We start from the raw sequence: 16,051 nt of genomic DNA on the forward strand, positions 1-16,051 counted from the left end.
TCACTGTTCGTTTTGCCAATCAGAAGAAAAAAAAAGAAATACTCTGATGCTCTTAAAAGAAGTCATAGAAAATGCAACACAAGAAGATGCAAGCCCAGGAGAAAATGGGTGGCACTCTGTATGTTAGAATGGTGGACGAGTCAGGGTTCTGCAGGCAAACAGACCCAGTAGGATGGGTCTTCATTTGTATATATAGATATATTGATGTATCTGTATGTACACTGTAGCTATATGTAGAGCTTTATTTTAAGGAATTAGCTCAGGTGATTGTGGGGCCTGGCAAATTTCAAATCTACAAGGCAGTCTGCCAGACTGGAGACCCGGGTGAGAATTGATTTAGTAGAGTCTCAAGTCCGAAGGCAGTCTGGAGGAAGAATTCCTTCTTCCCTGGGGGACCTCAAGGAAGAATGTGCTTCCACACAGCCAGGAGGTTAGCGTTGAGGGAGATTTCTAACACAGAGACCTCAGGTAGTTCCTCCAATTCCCCTTTGCCTATCAGGGTATATATTAATAGATGAATCCAGAAATTTCCTTGTTTCCTGGTAGGTAGACTTGGAAGTTCACAGAGAATCGGTGGATCGGTAGGGGTGGGATGAGGGACAGTGGCAATGCCAGGTATCCATGTTTCCTGATCAGAGGCCCCTACAGAGGTCTCATACTTCAGCAGGGCCTGCTAATGCAGTGCCCAGGAGGGACACGTGATTTTTCGTGGACACCAGTGAAGGGTACCTGGGGATATGACCAGACCAGTCCCCTGAATCTGGCATCTCCGAGAACCCAAACAGCAAGCAAACCAAAGACCTTCTTCAATCTTTATACAAAAGTATGCTGGGTTCCCTGGGAAGGAGGAGGGGAGAGGAAAGGGAAAAGCAGTCCTGAAAGGAAGTTTGAGTTAAAGAATAATTGTACCCCAAAGAGGCCTTTTTAAACCAAAGAAGACTGAGTTACCATTGATTGATAAGTTTAAGTTTTAGCTCTATTATCAAAAATGGGTCTTGGCCATGGCATGTATATATATTTTAGTCTCTGCTCGTCAGCCTCTATTTCCCAAACAAGTATTATTTTATTTCCTTAACAAGTGTTGTGAGTCTGGCCACACAGAAAGGTCATCTTTCTTATGCATATGAAGCAGCTGAGAGTTCTAGGAATTAAATGAATGCTGGTCAGCGGAGAAACCAGAACTAGTTGGTTTTCTTTATTATTGTTCCATGGAGTGTGATTGAGGGAGGGGGTGGGATGGAGATAGGAGGGAGAAGATGAGCACAAGTTCATGAAAGAGGTGGAAGAGATGAGTCTGCTGCAAGTATGAATGGCCTCCTGTATGTAACTCAGTTGGAGAAGGAAATGGCAACCCACTCCAGTGTTCTTGCCTAGAGAATTCTGTGGACAGTGGAGCCTGGTGGGCTGCCGTCTATGGGATTGCACAGAGTTGGTCATGACTGAAGTGACTTAGCATGCATTGGAGAAGGAAATGGCAACCCACTCCAGTATTCTTGCCTGGAGAATCCTAGGGACGGAGGAGCCTGGTGGGCTGCTGTCTACGGGGTGGCACAGAGTTGGACATGACTGAAGCGACTTGAGCAGCAGCAGCATGTAACTCAGTGGCCTCTACTGATGAACACATAATTAGCTAGAAATACTGTTAAGTGCTATGCAGTTGGGTTGGGGTGAGGGTGTGTGTTCTCAATATATTATAATGTCTACATTCCTTCTCTAGGAGACTTTTAGAATTATTTGGGAGGGGGGTTGATTTTGGTTGTCACAGTTACTAAGGAGTGCCATGGGCATTTTATGCGCAGGGGTCAGTGGTACTAAACCACCTGCAGTCAGTACATGGAACAGTCCTGAACTAGGAAGCACTGTCTTGCCCTAAATCGTGGTATCGTTTGTTGAAGAGTTACTGTCCAGAGCATAGTGACACTCTGAGTCATTTAGCCCTGTGTTTACAATATGTGTTTGCAAATTTCAATTTTCTGTTAAAAATTAAATAGTTAGCAAGTCTGCTTGGTATTTGAGGAATTGAAGTCACATCCTTGTGCTACCTTATAGTACTGGGAGTTGTAGCTCTGCTAGAAAATGATGACCAGATACTTGCAACTTAGCAATTAATTATTTTTGACTAAGTTGCAATGAAAAATTAAGAAATATTTGAAGTTTACTATACAGACAAGATAGTATTTTGCAGTTCAACCAACATTGTTTATCAACCACCTGTAAGATACTGAACTAAGTGCTTTGGAGGAAATAAAGATGAATCGTGAATGGATCTTGTGCTCATGTATTATACATTATAGTTGACTGGGTCATATGGATACAAAAAACTGTAATAGAAAAATGTGATAAAAGTGGTGTGTTTCATAAAGTATAAAGTATTAATGGAATTTCAAAGGCGAGAAGATTTGCTTCTAGTTTGGGGAACCAGGGAAGTAAGTGTTTGTGACTGAAGTGTCAACTTTTAAGATGACACTTAAGATGATGAGATTCAAGGTGTGGCTTCATTTTGGGTAGCTGTATAGTGAGTGAAGCGATTGCCTACAATGCAGGAGACCTGGGTTCAATCCCTGGGTCTGGAAGATCTCCTGGAGAAGGAAAGGGCGACCCATTCCAGTATTCTTGCCTGGAACATCCCATGGATGGAGGAGCCTAGTAGGCTACAGTCCATGGGGTCGCAGAGTCAGACACGACTGAGTGACTTCACTTTCACTTTCCATAGTGAGTGAAACTGATTGGGTTTTCTGCAAGACATTGATTATGTGAAGGGTTTTCTGAGTCCCTAATCTTTTAATTTCATCTTTCATCCCATACAGTATAATATGCTAGACATCCGTATTGTCAGTTTCTTGTTCTATATCCTTACTTTTCAAAGTCTAGTATCATATTTTAGGTATTTAATATAAAGTACTGATCAATGGGTCAGATAAGGAGTGTGTAGAAACATTTTTTTTAATATAATGAATTTCTTCAGGTAGATGGCACGCTTTGTGTCTTCACAGTGCAGAAGAAAGAAATAGAAATATATTAATCCAGATACTGATTTGAAAAGATGGCTGTCCTATCTTTGTTTTGAGTACAACCTTTGGGTCTGAATTCTAGTTTCAGAATTCTGTTTCCTACATACCTATATTCTGTTTAGTTTACTACAAAGAAATCTTTCCATAAACAGTTCTTGAAAAGATACTCTATTTAAAAGAATTTTAAAGTCAGTGATATTTACCAAGAGGCACTGTGACTCATTTTCACTCTGTGACCAGTGACGTCTCATTAGGATAAATTTATTGGTTTGTATTACTACAGAGTGGAAAAACTGGACTGAATTCGGATCATTTATATTTCTTTAAAGAAAAATGGAATGTAGAATTCACTGTTTCTGAAAACTCATGAGCTTTAGGATGGCCTGCTTTGCTATAGAGTTATATTTACAGTGAGTATCCTGATATTCATCCCCTGATTTATGGAAGATGAGCCAGAGTAGCTGTTTTGTTTCACATGCTTGAATTCAGCCCATGGTGAAGATAGTATTGCAGTAGCAGCGTGTCTTTTTGGATGAACTTAAATACAGTCAGGAAAGATTGGATTTCAGATGTGAATTTGGAGGTCCAGTGAGAAATGTTGACATTTCTAAAGCTGCTTTGAAGTATTATATATTATTTGACAAAGAAGTAAGACCCAGTATGGAAACTGTGGATGAAACTCAGTTAAAAACTTAAAGCTAATGTAGAAATATGAAACATCTAGAAAAATGTCTGTTTCTTTTCACACATTTGACATCTTATTACTATTGATGAACAAGTTGCTGATCAAGATAATTTAAATTAAGGTGGTTCACCAGAAGGGTATTTTAAACCCCTCTCCATAATGTAAAATGCCTTTCTTTCTTTCTTTCTTTCTTGAGTGATTGCTGCCCTCTAGTGAGATTTTAGTTTTTTTCTCATTGTAAAGTCCCTGTACTAAAATCCTCTTAGTATGGAAATAATTGATCTTAATTTTCAAAATATTCCAAACCTGATAATGTCTAATTCACTAATATAGTAAACTTTTATTTTTATAAAGAAAAAACAGTGCATTTGAAACACAGAATAGCCCTTTAATCAGATAGACTAAACGTTTACAGCAAATTTATGTCACTGTAGTTGTAAACCTGTACTTTGGTCAAGTCTAATTAATTATCTTATTATGGAGACTGTTATATTTTAAAGAAATAATATATTTTAAGTTTTAGTAAAGTGCTTTACAAATAGTAAATACTATGTAAATATTAGTACTTTTAACAAGAACCTTGAACTTTCACATAATCTGGTTTAAACTTTTGTAGGTATTAGATTTTTCTGCAATATATTGTCTATTTTTTTTCTTTAGTTGTGCATGCAGTATTTCCTTGGTTTAAAACCTTTTGGTAAACTATAACATCTTCTTTTGTATCTTTAATATAAAATAAATTGCAATTAGGTAAAGATTAATTCACTTATATAAATTTTGTTTAAAATTATATTAGTTTTATTTTGATCATATGGATTTGATTTTGAAGGTATTCTGAGCATTAAAATAATTAGTACAAATACAAAAATTAATTTATCTAAAACCCTTTTCTCATTTGGTTTTGTATATTTTACTACTTATTATATTACTAAAAGTATATATTGTCTCTTGCCAGTGGTATTGATGCTCTTTTGGAATTAAAACCATTTGTAGAAGAAATCCTCCAAGGAAAACCTTTGACTTTGCCCTTTGAAGGGGTTGACACTTTCGGAAATCAGGTTGGATTTGTGAAGCTGGCAGAAGGAGATCACATAAACTCACTTTTGGAAATAGCAGGTAAAACAAACAGTGATATACTTACGTGAAATCTCATTGTTGAAGAAGAAATTTTTTTCTCCCAGTTCTTATAATAGAGATTTGACATCTTTCAACTTTGTGGGGGGTGGGCAATGTAGCCTCACTTTATGAGTGACCTACTTCAGCATTTGCTTGTGTAGATAAGTAGCCAAATAAAAGGCCAGAACAGTTACTGTATCTTGATCCTTTGACTCGGGGCAATATGTTGATTCTGGAAGATGATGGATCGGACTCAAGTATTTGTTAGGACTGGCACCCCACTCCAGTACTCTTGCCTGGAAAATCCCATGGATGGAGGAGCCTGGTAGGCTGCAGTCCATGGGATCGCTAAGAGTCGGATACGACTGAGCGACTTCACTTTCTCTTTTCACTTTCATGCATTGGAGAAGGAAATGGCAACACGCTCCAGTGTTCTTGCCTGGAGAATCCCAAGGACAGGGGAGCCTGGTGGGCTGCCGTCTCTGGGGTCGCACAGAGTCGGACACGACTAAAGTGACTTAGCAGCAGCAGCATCCTAATCATAAGTCTGAAGGATCCAGTGCTTATCATGACAGATAGCTGGCATTAAGTAAATATTGGATGAGTTAATTAGAAACACCAGTTGCCTGTTCAGAAGCTGTGGGGATTGCCAGCCCCATTTGGGAGAGTCAGTAGATGAATCAGTGACATTTCCCTCTGTGCCACCTTTTTTCCTTCCTGTTTAGGTACCACTGTCTAAGCAGAAGGCCCGTTGGTGGTGGTAGATCTAACATCCATTGGAGAACATGCTGCTTTGTGCAGCACAGTTGAAAATGTTAGGGAAGTTTGTTGTTGTTCAGTCTTTAGTCATGTCCTAATCTGCAGCCCCATGGACTGCAGCACATCAGGCTTCCCTGCCCTTCACCATCTCCCAGAGCTTGCTTAAACTCATGTCCATCGAGTTGGTGATGCCATCTAACCATCTTGTCCTCTGTCATCTCCTTCTCCTGCCTTCTGTCTTTCCCAGCCTCAGGGTCTTTTCCAATGAGTGGGCTCTTTGCATCAGGTGGCCAAAGTATTGGAGCTTCAGCTTCAGCATCAGTCCTTCCAATGAATATTCAGGGTTGATTTCCTTTAGGATTGACTGGTTTGATTTCCTTTCTGTCCAAGGGATTCTCAAGAGTCTTCTCCAACATCATAGTTTGAAAGCATCAATTCTTTGGCAGTCAGCTTTATAGGGAAATAGAAGCAGAAAATTATAAAACCTGGAAGAGTGCTTTTTTGAGATGAACCAGAGATCATAGTTTGGGTATTCATGTACGTACTGTAAAAATTTTTTATTTTTTCCTCTCATGTCGGATCATTTCATGTCATCCCATTTCAGGTTCAGTAATCCTTAATTCATAACACTCTCTGATCATTGTTCCATGCTGGGCTTATTTTTGTCTATCTATCTGTCTTAAAATAATATCATCTGGGAATCCACCACCTAAAACACAAGTGAGAACCTTGGTAGTAATCTCACCACATTGTCCTTCTCATCAATCTGTCCTTTGGCCTTCCTTCATTTAAGCTAACCATCATCCTGAAGTCAGAGTTTATTATTTCTTTGTATTTTCCTAAATTATATGTGTATTTTTAATCAGCTTTAACCTTATATTCAATAAAAAGGATATCATATTGTATGTGATCTTTTGAGACATACTTTTTAGAAAAACTCAATATCATGCTGTCTTTATATAGTTGCCCATTCAAAATTGCACCTGTTTTTGGGAGGAGGTAGGCATGAGGGTCAGATTTCATTTCATTGTTAAGTTTTTCTTTTGTGGAACAAAATATATATAAGTAACAAACAAGCAAGCAGTTAAACAATATTTATGAGTCAAGTAGGACTTAAAATCATCAGTTGGCCAAGGAGAAGGCAACTCCAACAGTCCTGATGGCAAAGCATTTGGGAACCCATGCCTTCCACTGAACAGACGTAGCTATTCCTCCTGAACTGCTCTGGAGAGAATGCTAGATTCAGGTCTTTCTTTTTGTAATATAAATATCTCTGAGCTCAAGACACATTTCTAATTAGTCATTCATTCATTGTTCTTTTAAATAATTCAATGGGTGCTTGCAACATTGAGAATTCCACCCATTCTTAGCACATAGTCTCATAAAAGCAGTTTCCAGTATTGATGAAAGATCCATTGTGTGCAGAGGAATGTGAAATCTCGCCAACTTTCGTGTGACTCTGAGCCCAAGAGTGTTGGCTTGTCATTTTAGAAAAGGCCACTGCCCCTGTAATTCCCTTCTAGATGCCAGAGACTGTTTCTTAAAAATATGTACACTTTTCTAAACATTTAAACAAAACATTACAAGAAATGGAAAATGGAGGGAGAATAACACTCTGTCTCCCTCATATAATCAATTGCTTTTAGCTTTTTTTTTGTAAACTGCACTGTTGCTTTCCATTATACTTTTTATGCAGTTTGAAAGTGAAAGTTGCTCAGTTGTGTCTGTTTGTGACCCCATGGACTGTATAGTATAGTCCATGGGGTTCTGCAGGCCAGAATGCTGGAGTAGGTAGTCTTTCTCTTCTCCAGGGGATCTTCCCAACCCAGGGATGGAACCCAGGTTTCCCGCATTGCCGGCGGATTCTTTACCAGCTGGGGCTTTCCTTGTGGCTTAGCTGGTAAAGAATCCGCCGGCAATGCGGGAGACCTGGGTTCCATCCCTGGGATGGGAAGATCCCCTGGAGAAGGGAAAGGCTACCCACTCCAGTATTCTGGCCTAGAGAATTCCATGGGCTGTATAGTCCTTGGGGTTGCAAAGAGTTGGACACGACTGAGCGACTTTCACTTTCACTTTCTTTACCAGCTGAGCCGCAAGGGAAACGCAAGAATACTGGAGTTTGTAGCCTGTCCCTTCTCCAGTGGATCTTCCTGACCCAGAAATCATACTGGGGTCTCCTGCATTGCAGGCGGATTCTTAACCAACTGAGCTATCGGGGAGCCCCACTTTTATGCAGTTTAAGGAATCTAAATATTTGAAGATGTATATGGAAAATTCCATTGCAGTTTGGTTGCAGTCTCAATTTGTATAATGTCCAGATGTTCAGTATGTGGAATTTTGGTCAGTATTTTACTTCTTTAAATTTATTTTTTAAAGAATGCCTCAGTATTAGTATTGCTTTAGTTCAATAAGATCAGTAAAATAATGTCACATTTGTTTTGTGTCATATTTTATAAACTTTATTCAAATATATTACAACTTTCAGAAGAATATATTCTATTGACCATGGTAATACATTTCTTAGAAATTGATATAAACTATATATGTATATTAATATATGCTTATACCAGTATATTAAAATCTTACTTGTTCAGCATTAATGGAGGCAGACCTAGTTTGACCTAATATAAAGCAGGAAAATTTTTAAAGAATATATATTTAATTATTAAAGTTTGATAAAGAAGTCCATATTATGAAGTAAAATTAACTTGAAAAATAGTGAAAATTATAGTTCATGAATAGTCTGATTTATGTAATTTTCAAGGAGTTTTTCAGTTTTTAAGTTAAAGGAAACAAAATCTTAAAATTGAAACTATGCAGTTGGTATGAAAAAAGACTGAATTTTAGATACTAATATTTGAACTCATTATTGAAAAATTATAAGATAAAGAGTAATTTAGAATTAATATATAAAATTAAAGAAAGTTATTATGCATTTTGAACTAGTAAAGTCTGAATCGATGAGCTACTAGTACTTCTAGATGGTTTTGGTAGATGCTGATGGGCTGAAGAGACACGGCTATCTTTGTACATCGTGTATAAGTAGCCTTATGGTGTTAGCCACTTGAGGGAGCTGGTAAGATTTAGGCATCCAAGGCTGTGTGTCTCAGTTTCCTACCTTGACCTTGAATGATCTGTTTTTTCCAGAATAAAATAGTAAGTACCTTCTCTTTTCCTAGCAGTACACAATAGCTCATACAGCTAAGAAGGTATTGAAAATTTTGCATTTATATGTCATTTCTGCACATTTTACTGTGATGAAATTGCACTGAAGGCTTTTTGCATAGAAATGAATATGTGATGATTTCATTCATTTTTTTTCATGAAATGTAATTTTGTTAAAAAGTATGTGAGATTGAGAGATTGCTAAAAGTTTAGCCTGCCTGGATTATAATAGCTCTTGCAAATCTTTTTTTTTAAGTGAGAAAAGAGTGCTTGGTTAGCATGATAAAAGATTCCAAGTGCATTTATCTCATAAAAGGAAAAATGAAAGTTTTTTAGGATGTTCATTTGAACATTACTCTTTCTCTTGTTATGACTATCATGTCCCCCAAAAGATGGAGAAGCCCTGTGCTTCTTCTTGTGGAGAATCTGTTCAGGTGCTGGGCTCTTGGACTTCTAACCACTACAGGCAGGTGGACATCCCAGTGGCCCTGCTGACTGTTCTGTTGAATTGTCTGGGCTAAGCTGTCTTCAGACACATTAGAACACCCTAGCTACACCTCCTTTAGAACTAAGCAAAGACGAGCTCTTCTTCCTAACCAGAATGTCTGAATCACAGACATGCTTCCTAGAGGACCATCAGAGCCTCTGTGACACGCCCTGCCTCTGTGCAGGCCCCCAGGCACACATCTGCCTATTCTCCCCTTTCATCTCTCTTTTTTCCGTTTCTGTTGTCTCATAGAGGGGAGAAATTGTTTTTCTTTCTGCCCTCCTAGCTTCTTCCCAAGGGACCCTGTAGACTTAGACTGACAACAGATTAGCAAGGGAAAAGCAGCAAAGTTTATTAATGTGTCCAGTACACATCCTGTGGGAGAAACCACAATGAAGAGGAACTCAGTGGGGTGGCTAGAATGTGGGCTTAAATGGCATCTTAACAGAAGAACGGTAAGTTTGTAGAGAAGTGACAAGACAAAGGAAAAGGGTTCTAAGCTTTCATGGGTGGCAGACTGTGGGGAAGTGAATGTGTGGGGTGGGAACTCCAGTGGAGAAAGGTTTGTTTGCACAGGTCCACTTTGGCAGTAGGAATTCCCCACGAGAGAGGATTTTTGGCAGTCCTCATTTTTCACAAGTGTCTGCTTTTGTTCGGACAAGGGAAGCTTGGGGAAAGTTTCTTTATGCAGCTATTGATTCTCTTTGTCTCTACTCAAAGTATGCCTTATGCCCAAGTGGCGTATTTCTGGAGGGCATATTCTGATCCCCTATGTCTTTTATTTTACTTGATTTTCAATCAGATACTTAAATGGATTTACCTTGTGTGGGGCTTTATTCTAATCATCTTACAAATGTTAATTCTTTTAATCTTAACAACTCTATGAGACAGGGATGATTATCATTACCCCCATTTTTCAGTAGGGAAACTGAGACACAGAGAGGCTAAATAATTTGTTAGTAAGTGATAGAGCCAGGACTCAAATCCAAGCAGTCTGGCTCCAGATTCCATGTTCTGTTTTTAAATTGTTATTATTATTTATTATAGTGTATGTGTGATATGCGATACACATAAGGAACAGTATTTGGTACAGAATAAATGCTCAATTAAGAAATGTTCACTGTTATCATTGTTATGAAATAGTCTCCAAAAGTATTCCTTTTACTGGTATAATATTCTGTTGCATCATAATTTATTTTACTTTTCTCTTGTTAGGCTTTTTTAAAAACTTGAGGTACAATAGATATATAACATTATATTTGTTTCTGGTGTTCATTGTAATGATTTAGTGTTTGTATATATTGCAGAATGATCACCATAAGAAGCATAGTTAACATCCATCAGCACATAAAGTTCCACATTTTTTTTTTCTTGTGATGAGAATGTGTAAGATTTACTTTTAGCAGCCTTCAGATATGTAAGACACTATTGTTAACTGTAGGCACTTCAGATATGTAAGACACTATTGTTAACTGTAGGCACTACGCTGTATATTACATCTCCAGCACTTATTTTTTTAAGAGGTGAAGTTTGCATCTTTTGACCTCCTTCAGCCGTCTTGCCACTTTCACCAGATCCTCTGTTCTTAATCACTTTGCTCGTCTGTTACACTGTAAATTAACAACGGGACTCCTAACCAGCTTGTGGAAGCACCTTCCTGCCTAAGCTGAAGCCCAGCTCCAGTCTGAGATCATAGGTTCCTTGTTTCACCAAATGCCTTGCAACATGGCACCCAGAGATGTCACCCACTTTCTCTTAGTTCTCTCTTGCTTTTTCTGTTTTGCCCTCACACAGAGGCCTTTTCTTATTGGTGTTTCATGGTGTTAGGTTTTGTTACCCTCTCCCTCTCCTTTCTGCAGTTGTCTGAATATTTCCTCTTGTTCACTGAAGGCTTTGTTCCCTCTCTTGCTGTAACTCTGTGAGCGCAGCCATCCAACCATCCTGGCTCAAAGTGAGCTGTGGAGTCAGTCAGAGCTGACTGCCGCCCCCTGCCAACTTTTCCCCATCGCAGCCTTAGCAGTGATCAGCTGAGTGACTTTAACCAATATATCTAATTCCTTACTTCATTTCCTTATTTGTAGAATGAACATAATTGTAACTATTCTCAAAACAAGATAACATATGTGAAGTGCTTTGGTATAGTGTTTGGCACATGTACAATGTTAAATAAGATGGGAGCTATTATCATTAGTAAAAAATGATAATAATTATCCCCACTACTGCCATTACAACTACTACTTTTCTTGAGATCCCTTGCCTTCTTTGACAGTGGCCTCCAGTATTTCACTCCAGCAGTTTATAAGCATAGTGAAATCTTTGACTCTTCATCTGCCAGAACTACTCTGAGACCTTAAATCAGGTAGGGCTGTTCATTACAATCCCGGACTCCTTGCTTCAGCCCACGGTGTCCTGGTGTTCTTGTCTCCGGCTGAAGTCTCCTGTCTTAACCATGGTTCTCTCTTTTGCTCACTGTGCTCCAGTTACACTGCTTCATTTCAGTGGGAAAGGAATTGAGTAAATGCAAAACATAAAAAAACAGATGAGATGGTATTACTTAGGATTACAAAAGTATCTTTATTATTCATTTCATTGTTCTTTTATATAGCAAAGTCTCCTTGTGTTTAAAATACTCATTAAAAACTTGTTCCTCTGACAATTTGCTTCTTTAGCTGAGGTGAATTATATTATTCAGGGAGCATTTTTAGCTGATTTTTGAAGGATATCTGATGTATTTGCTATGTGTTTTTCTATTTAGTGATTGAAGGAATGTCTGTGTTACTAGGAGGAATCGAACAATTTCTTAAAATATTCATAAACTTCTCTTCTGGAATATGAGTTAACATAAATTAAAAAGGACATGTGGTTTTCAACACTAGCAAAAGCTTTTCTGATCTCAAGAATAATATTTCTGAAACTATTACCCAGTACTCTGGCTAAGCAATAATTATACTATTAGGAATATAAAATCAGTACTAAGAAGTATCAAAAATGCCAAATGAAGGTGGCATTTTTTCCCCCTTATTTCCATCCTTGTAGAGAATATACTGTTGAAAAAAACACATTAATAGAAATGAAATGTGCTTTGTGACAAGTATTATTTAAGCCAGTATTGTGAATAAATACCCATCAAGGTCCAGTGAATAATGAGAACTGTTGAGTCAAAATCTGATGTTACTGAAGCCAATAATTTAGAAAATTTTGTTTCTTTAGAATCAATTGAACATAATGATATATGAATAAAATAATATGTAACAATGAATATAGAGAGTTAATGAACCATACAAATGCCTACTGTTTTGATTTCTGTTAACAAATCCCTGTATTTCTTGTATTTTTGCCTTGTAGCTCTTATATTTTTTGATAATTCTTAGCATTAAGTCTTTGTCCTTATTGGGCTAAAATCTGTCCCCTGAGACTGTAAGGTCCATGAAAGCAGGGACATGCTTGCTGTCTTCAGGACATTATGTATCTGACAAATGTGGGAGCTGCTCAGTAACTAACTGAACAAATAAATTTTACCTTTTACACCTTCATGCCATTTCTTTTTTGAAGGCTAGTTTGAACATGTTGCTAATCTGCCATCTGAAGTTCTTCTATGTGGTAATTCTTCAAATACTTGAAGGCATAGAAAATATGCCCTCATCTCTTTAGTCTCTTTAGTCAAATTTTGGGAGTTTATTAAGTTTGTCCATCATGGAATATATTAAACCCTAAGACATTGCCAATGTTTGACTATTTTTGAGCAATAAAAATGAGTTTTATAATATTCAGTTTAATGTTTTGATTTTAAGTATTTATTATTGTTTTATTAAAAATTTTTTTAGTTCTATTTAAAACAGTTGAGAATATGTCAGAAGAGAGAGGATCAAAGCTGTTATGTGATAGGGCAGTTGAGAAAAGATACACCTGTTTGTAATTTATATGACGGCTTCCCTGGTGGCTCAGTGGTAAAGAATCCGCCTGCAGTGCAGGAGAACTGGGTTCGATCCCTGGGTTGAGAAGATCCCCTGGAGGAGGAAATGGCAACCCCTCCAGTATTCTTGCCTGGAGAATCCCATGGACAGAGGAACCTGGTGGGCTACAGTCTATGCGGTTGCAAAACTGTTGGACATAGTGACTAAACAACAAAAGCAATTTATAGGAACTAAAAGATGGTAAGTTAATTATAACAGTACAGGCACACTTCGTTTTATTGCTCTTCATTTTATTGTGTTTCACGTGCTCTGGCCTTGTTTTTGTTTGCTTTACAAATTGAAGGTCGGCGGTGACCGTGTATAGAGCAAGTCTGTCAGTGACACTTTTCCAGCGTTTGCTCACTTAAGTGTCTGTATGTCACATTTTGATAATTCTCTCAGTATTTCAAACTTTTCATTATTATATTTGTTACAGTAACCTGTGGTCAGCGACCTTCAGGGTGCGATGAACCATGCCCATGTAAGGCAACCAGCTGAATAAATGTGTGTGTTCTAACTACTCACTGAATGGCCGTTTCCCCATCTCTCACTCGCTCTTTGGGCCTCCCTGTTCCTCGAACAGAATAATATTGAAATTAAGCCAGTTAATAAGCCTACAGTGGCCTCTAAGTGTTCAAGTGAAAGGAAGAGTTAATCAATATGGCAGATTTCATTCTTATTTTAAGTAATTGTTACAGCCGCCCCAACCTTCAGCAGCCACCACCCTGATCATTCAACAGCTATCAACTTCATAGCAAGACCCTTCACCAGCAAAGAAATTACTACTCACTGAGGGCTCAGATGGTGGTTAGCCGTTTTTAGCAATGAAGTGAAATCGCTCAGTCGTGTCCGACTCTTTGTGACCCCATGGACAGTAGCCTGCACCAGGCTCCTCCGTCCGTGGGATTTTCTAGGCAAGAGTACTGGAGTGGGTATCAGTTCAGTTCAGTTGCTCAGTCGTGTCCAACTCTTTGTGACCCCATGAATCAGCACGCCAGGCCTCCCTGTCCATCACCAACTCCTGGAGTTCACTCAAACTCATGTCCATTGAGTCGGTGATGCCATCCAGCCATCTCATCCTCTGTCGTCCCCTTCTCCTCCTGCCCCCAATCCCTCCGAGCATCAGGTATATGTCCCTTCAAATTTGTGTGACTCTATCATGATATTTGCTTTATTGTGGTTGTTTGGAACTGAACTGTCGGAATCTCCAAGGCACACCCGTGATTGTTATAAATACAGTCTTCTTTAAAACATGTGTATGCTGGACCTCTGTCTTTTATTTAGGCTGCCCAGCATCTAAACTCTTCCTGCACCATCATGTCACATACCTTCTTTCACAGGTTTTGCTTTGTCGGTTCTACATCATCTTGCTTTGGCCCAGACTTTGAGTCAGAAGCTAGCAACTTGAGCAAAAAAAAGTACTGTGCAGAATCCATTCTGGGGATAGGTGGAGTCGTCACTGTTGAGAAAGGGGGCAGGGTTATCGCTCTTCGTGTCTGTGTGTGTGTGTGTGCACGTGTGCATGCGGGCTTCAGTAATGCCTGCTTGGAGAGGTTGTGGTGTCTCTGGACTATAACAGGGGACATCTTGGCTTCCTGGCCTTCCAGCCTGGAACTTTAGTCCTCCCAGTGTTACATAAATTCCTTTCCCGCTTAACTCAGCCAAAACTGTTATCTGTTGGTTTCAGCTAAGAATTAATGTTTTCTTGATATTTTAATGGTCTATTGCTTAACCTTTTTTATTACCGTAGAAGAGATGGGAAAAATCATTTGGTGGCAGTGAGTCACAGTGAAGGGTTTTTAGGACATGCCCCAAATTTACAAAGTGTGATCAAAACATCATATGTAGCACATACTAGCATTTGGTAGATATTAGACAAAATAACAAAGTAAGATTTTGAAAATGCAGTGAAATAGTATTTTGAACTGTTGAATTTTTATCTGTGTGTTTCTTCTTCCCTAGCTTTTATGCCTAACCTCCCTCTAAGCAGTGGCACTTAATGTGTTCAGAAGAGAGAATACAGCAGAAACAATAGAGAAAGGACTTTGAGGTTTCAGCAACTAAGCGTAATGGTGTTTTTTCCTGCCCCAGTGCTAGGAAAGATTTTCTCGTTTGGATGAAGAAGAGAGTTAGAGGCCAAGCTAGAGTGTGAATTCTTGTCCATCCATCATCCTATGAATGAAGCAACAAAGTCACATACGGCTGAGAGCAGGAGTGACCTGTGCTTTGTTTCTGAGATGTGTCCACAGACGCAGCAAAGCCAGAATTCCCTGTGCCCTCGGTGGAGGTGAAGCTAGGATGACGCTGTGTGATGGATGGCTGTACAGTATTCTTATCCATTCCGCCTTGGCCTCGGGGAATTCTGCTTTTTCTTTGTGTTCAAGAGTAGCGGAAGGGTGGAAAGGGCCCTCAGACAGCTCCATTGAGTTTATGAGTTTATGAGCAATAGAGTGAAATCTCGTGTACCCAAGAATAGTTACAGAAAATAACTATATATGGGGACAAGGAAGGCTCCAGCTTAAAAAACCAAGCCTGGGGACTTGCCTGGTTGTCCAGTGGTTAAGATGCCATGCTCTCAGTGCAGAAGGCCGGGGTTCCATCCCTGGTTAGGGAACTAGATCTCGCATGCCACAACCAAGAATTTGCATGCTGTGACCAAAGATTCCACGTGCTCCAGTGAAGACTGAATATCCCACAGGCTGCAACTAAGACCTGGCACAGCTAATAAATAAAATATTAAAAAAAAACACCCAAGCCTGGTACGTGTCCCCCTCCTCTAAACACTCTGACAACCCGTTTAGCTGTCTTCTCTTCAACTAATACAGCCCCAGGGAAAGAGAGGAGCACTTTGAGTCTCCCAAGCCTCAATTTCTCC

The 16,051-nt window shown here is 39.0% G+C and overlaps 1 protein-coding gene across 7 annotated transcripts in view; it reads left to right on the forward strand.

The window, feature by feature from the left end:
* AKAP7 (A-kinase anchoring protein 7) overlaps window positions 1–16,051 on the forward strand; it is a 123,252-nt gene that overhangs the window by 24,486 nt on the left and 82,715 nt on the right. For all 7 annotated transcript variants that reach the window (XR_015132394.1, XR_015132395.1, XM_086316534.1 and 4 more), the window contains exon 5: window positions 4,652–4,812. Coding sequence is in view for 5 of the 7 variants with exons in the window: in XM_086316534.1 (XP_086172660.1) it covers window positions 4,652–4,812 (161 nt within the window). In the remaining 2 variants the exon portion in view is untranslated. The remainder of the gene's footprint in view (window positions 1–4,651; window positions 4,813–16,051) is intronic.

Source organism: Bos grunniens, chromosome 9 (genome assembly GCF_055505025.1).
Source record: "Bos grunniens cultivar Pamir isolate PY7600 chromosome 9, Bosgru_T2T1.0, whole genome shotgun sequence".
NCBI lineage: Eukaryota > Metazoa > Chordata > Mammalia > Artiodactyla > Bovidae > Bos > Bos grunniens.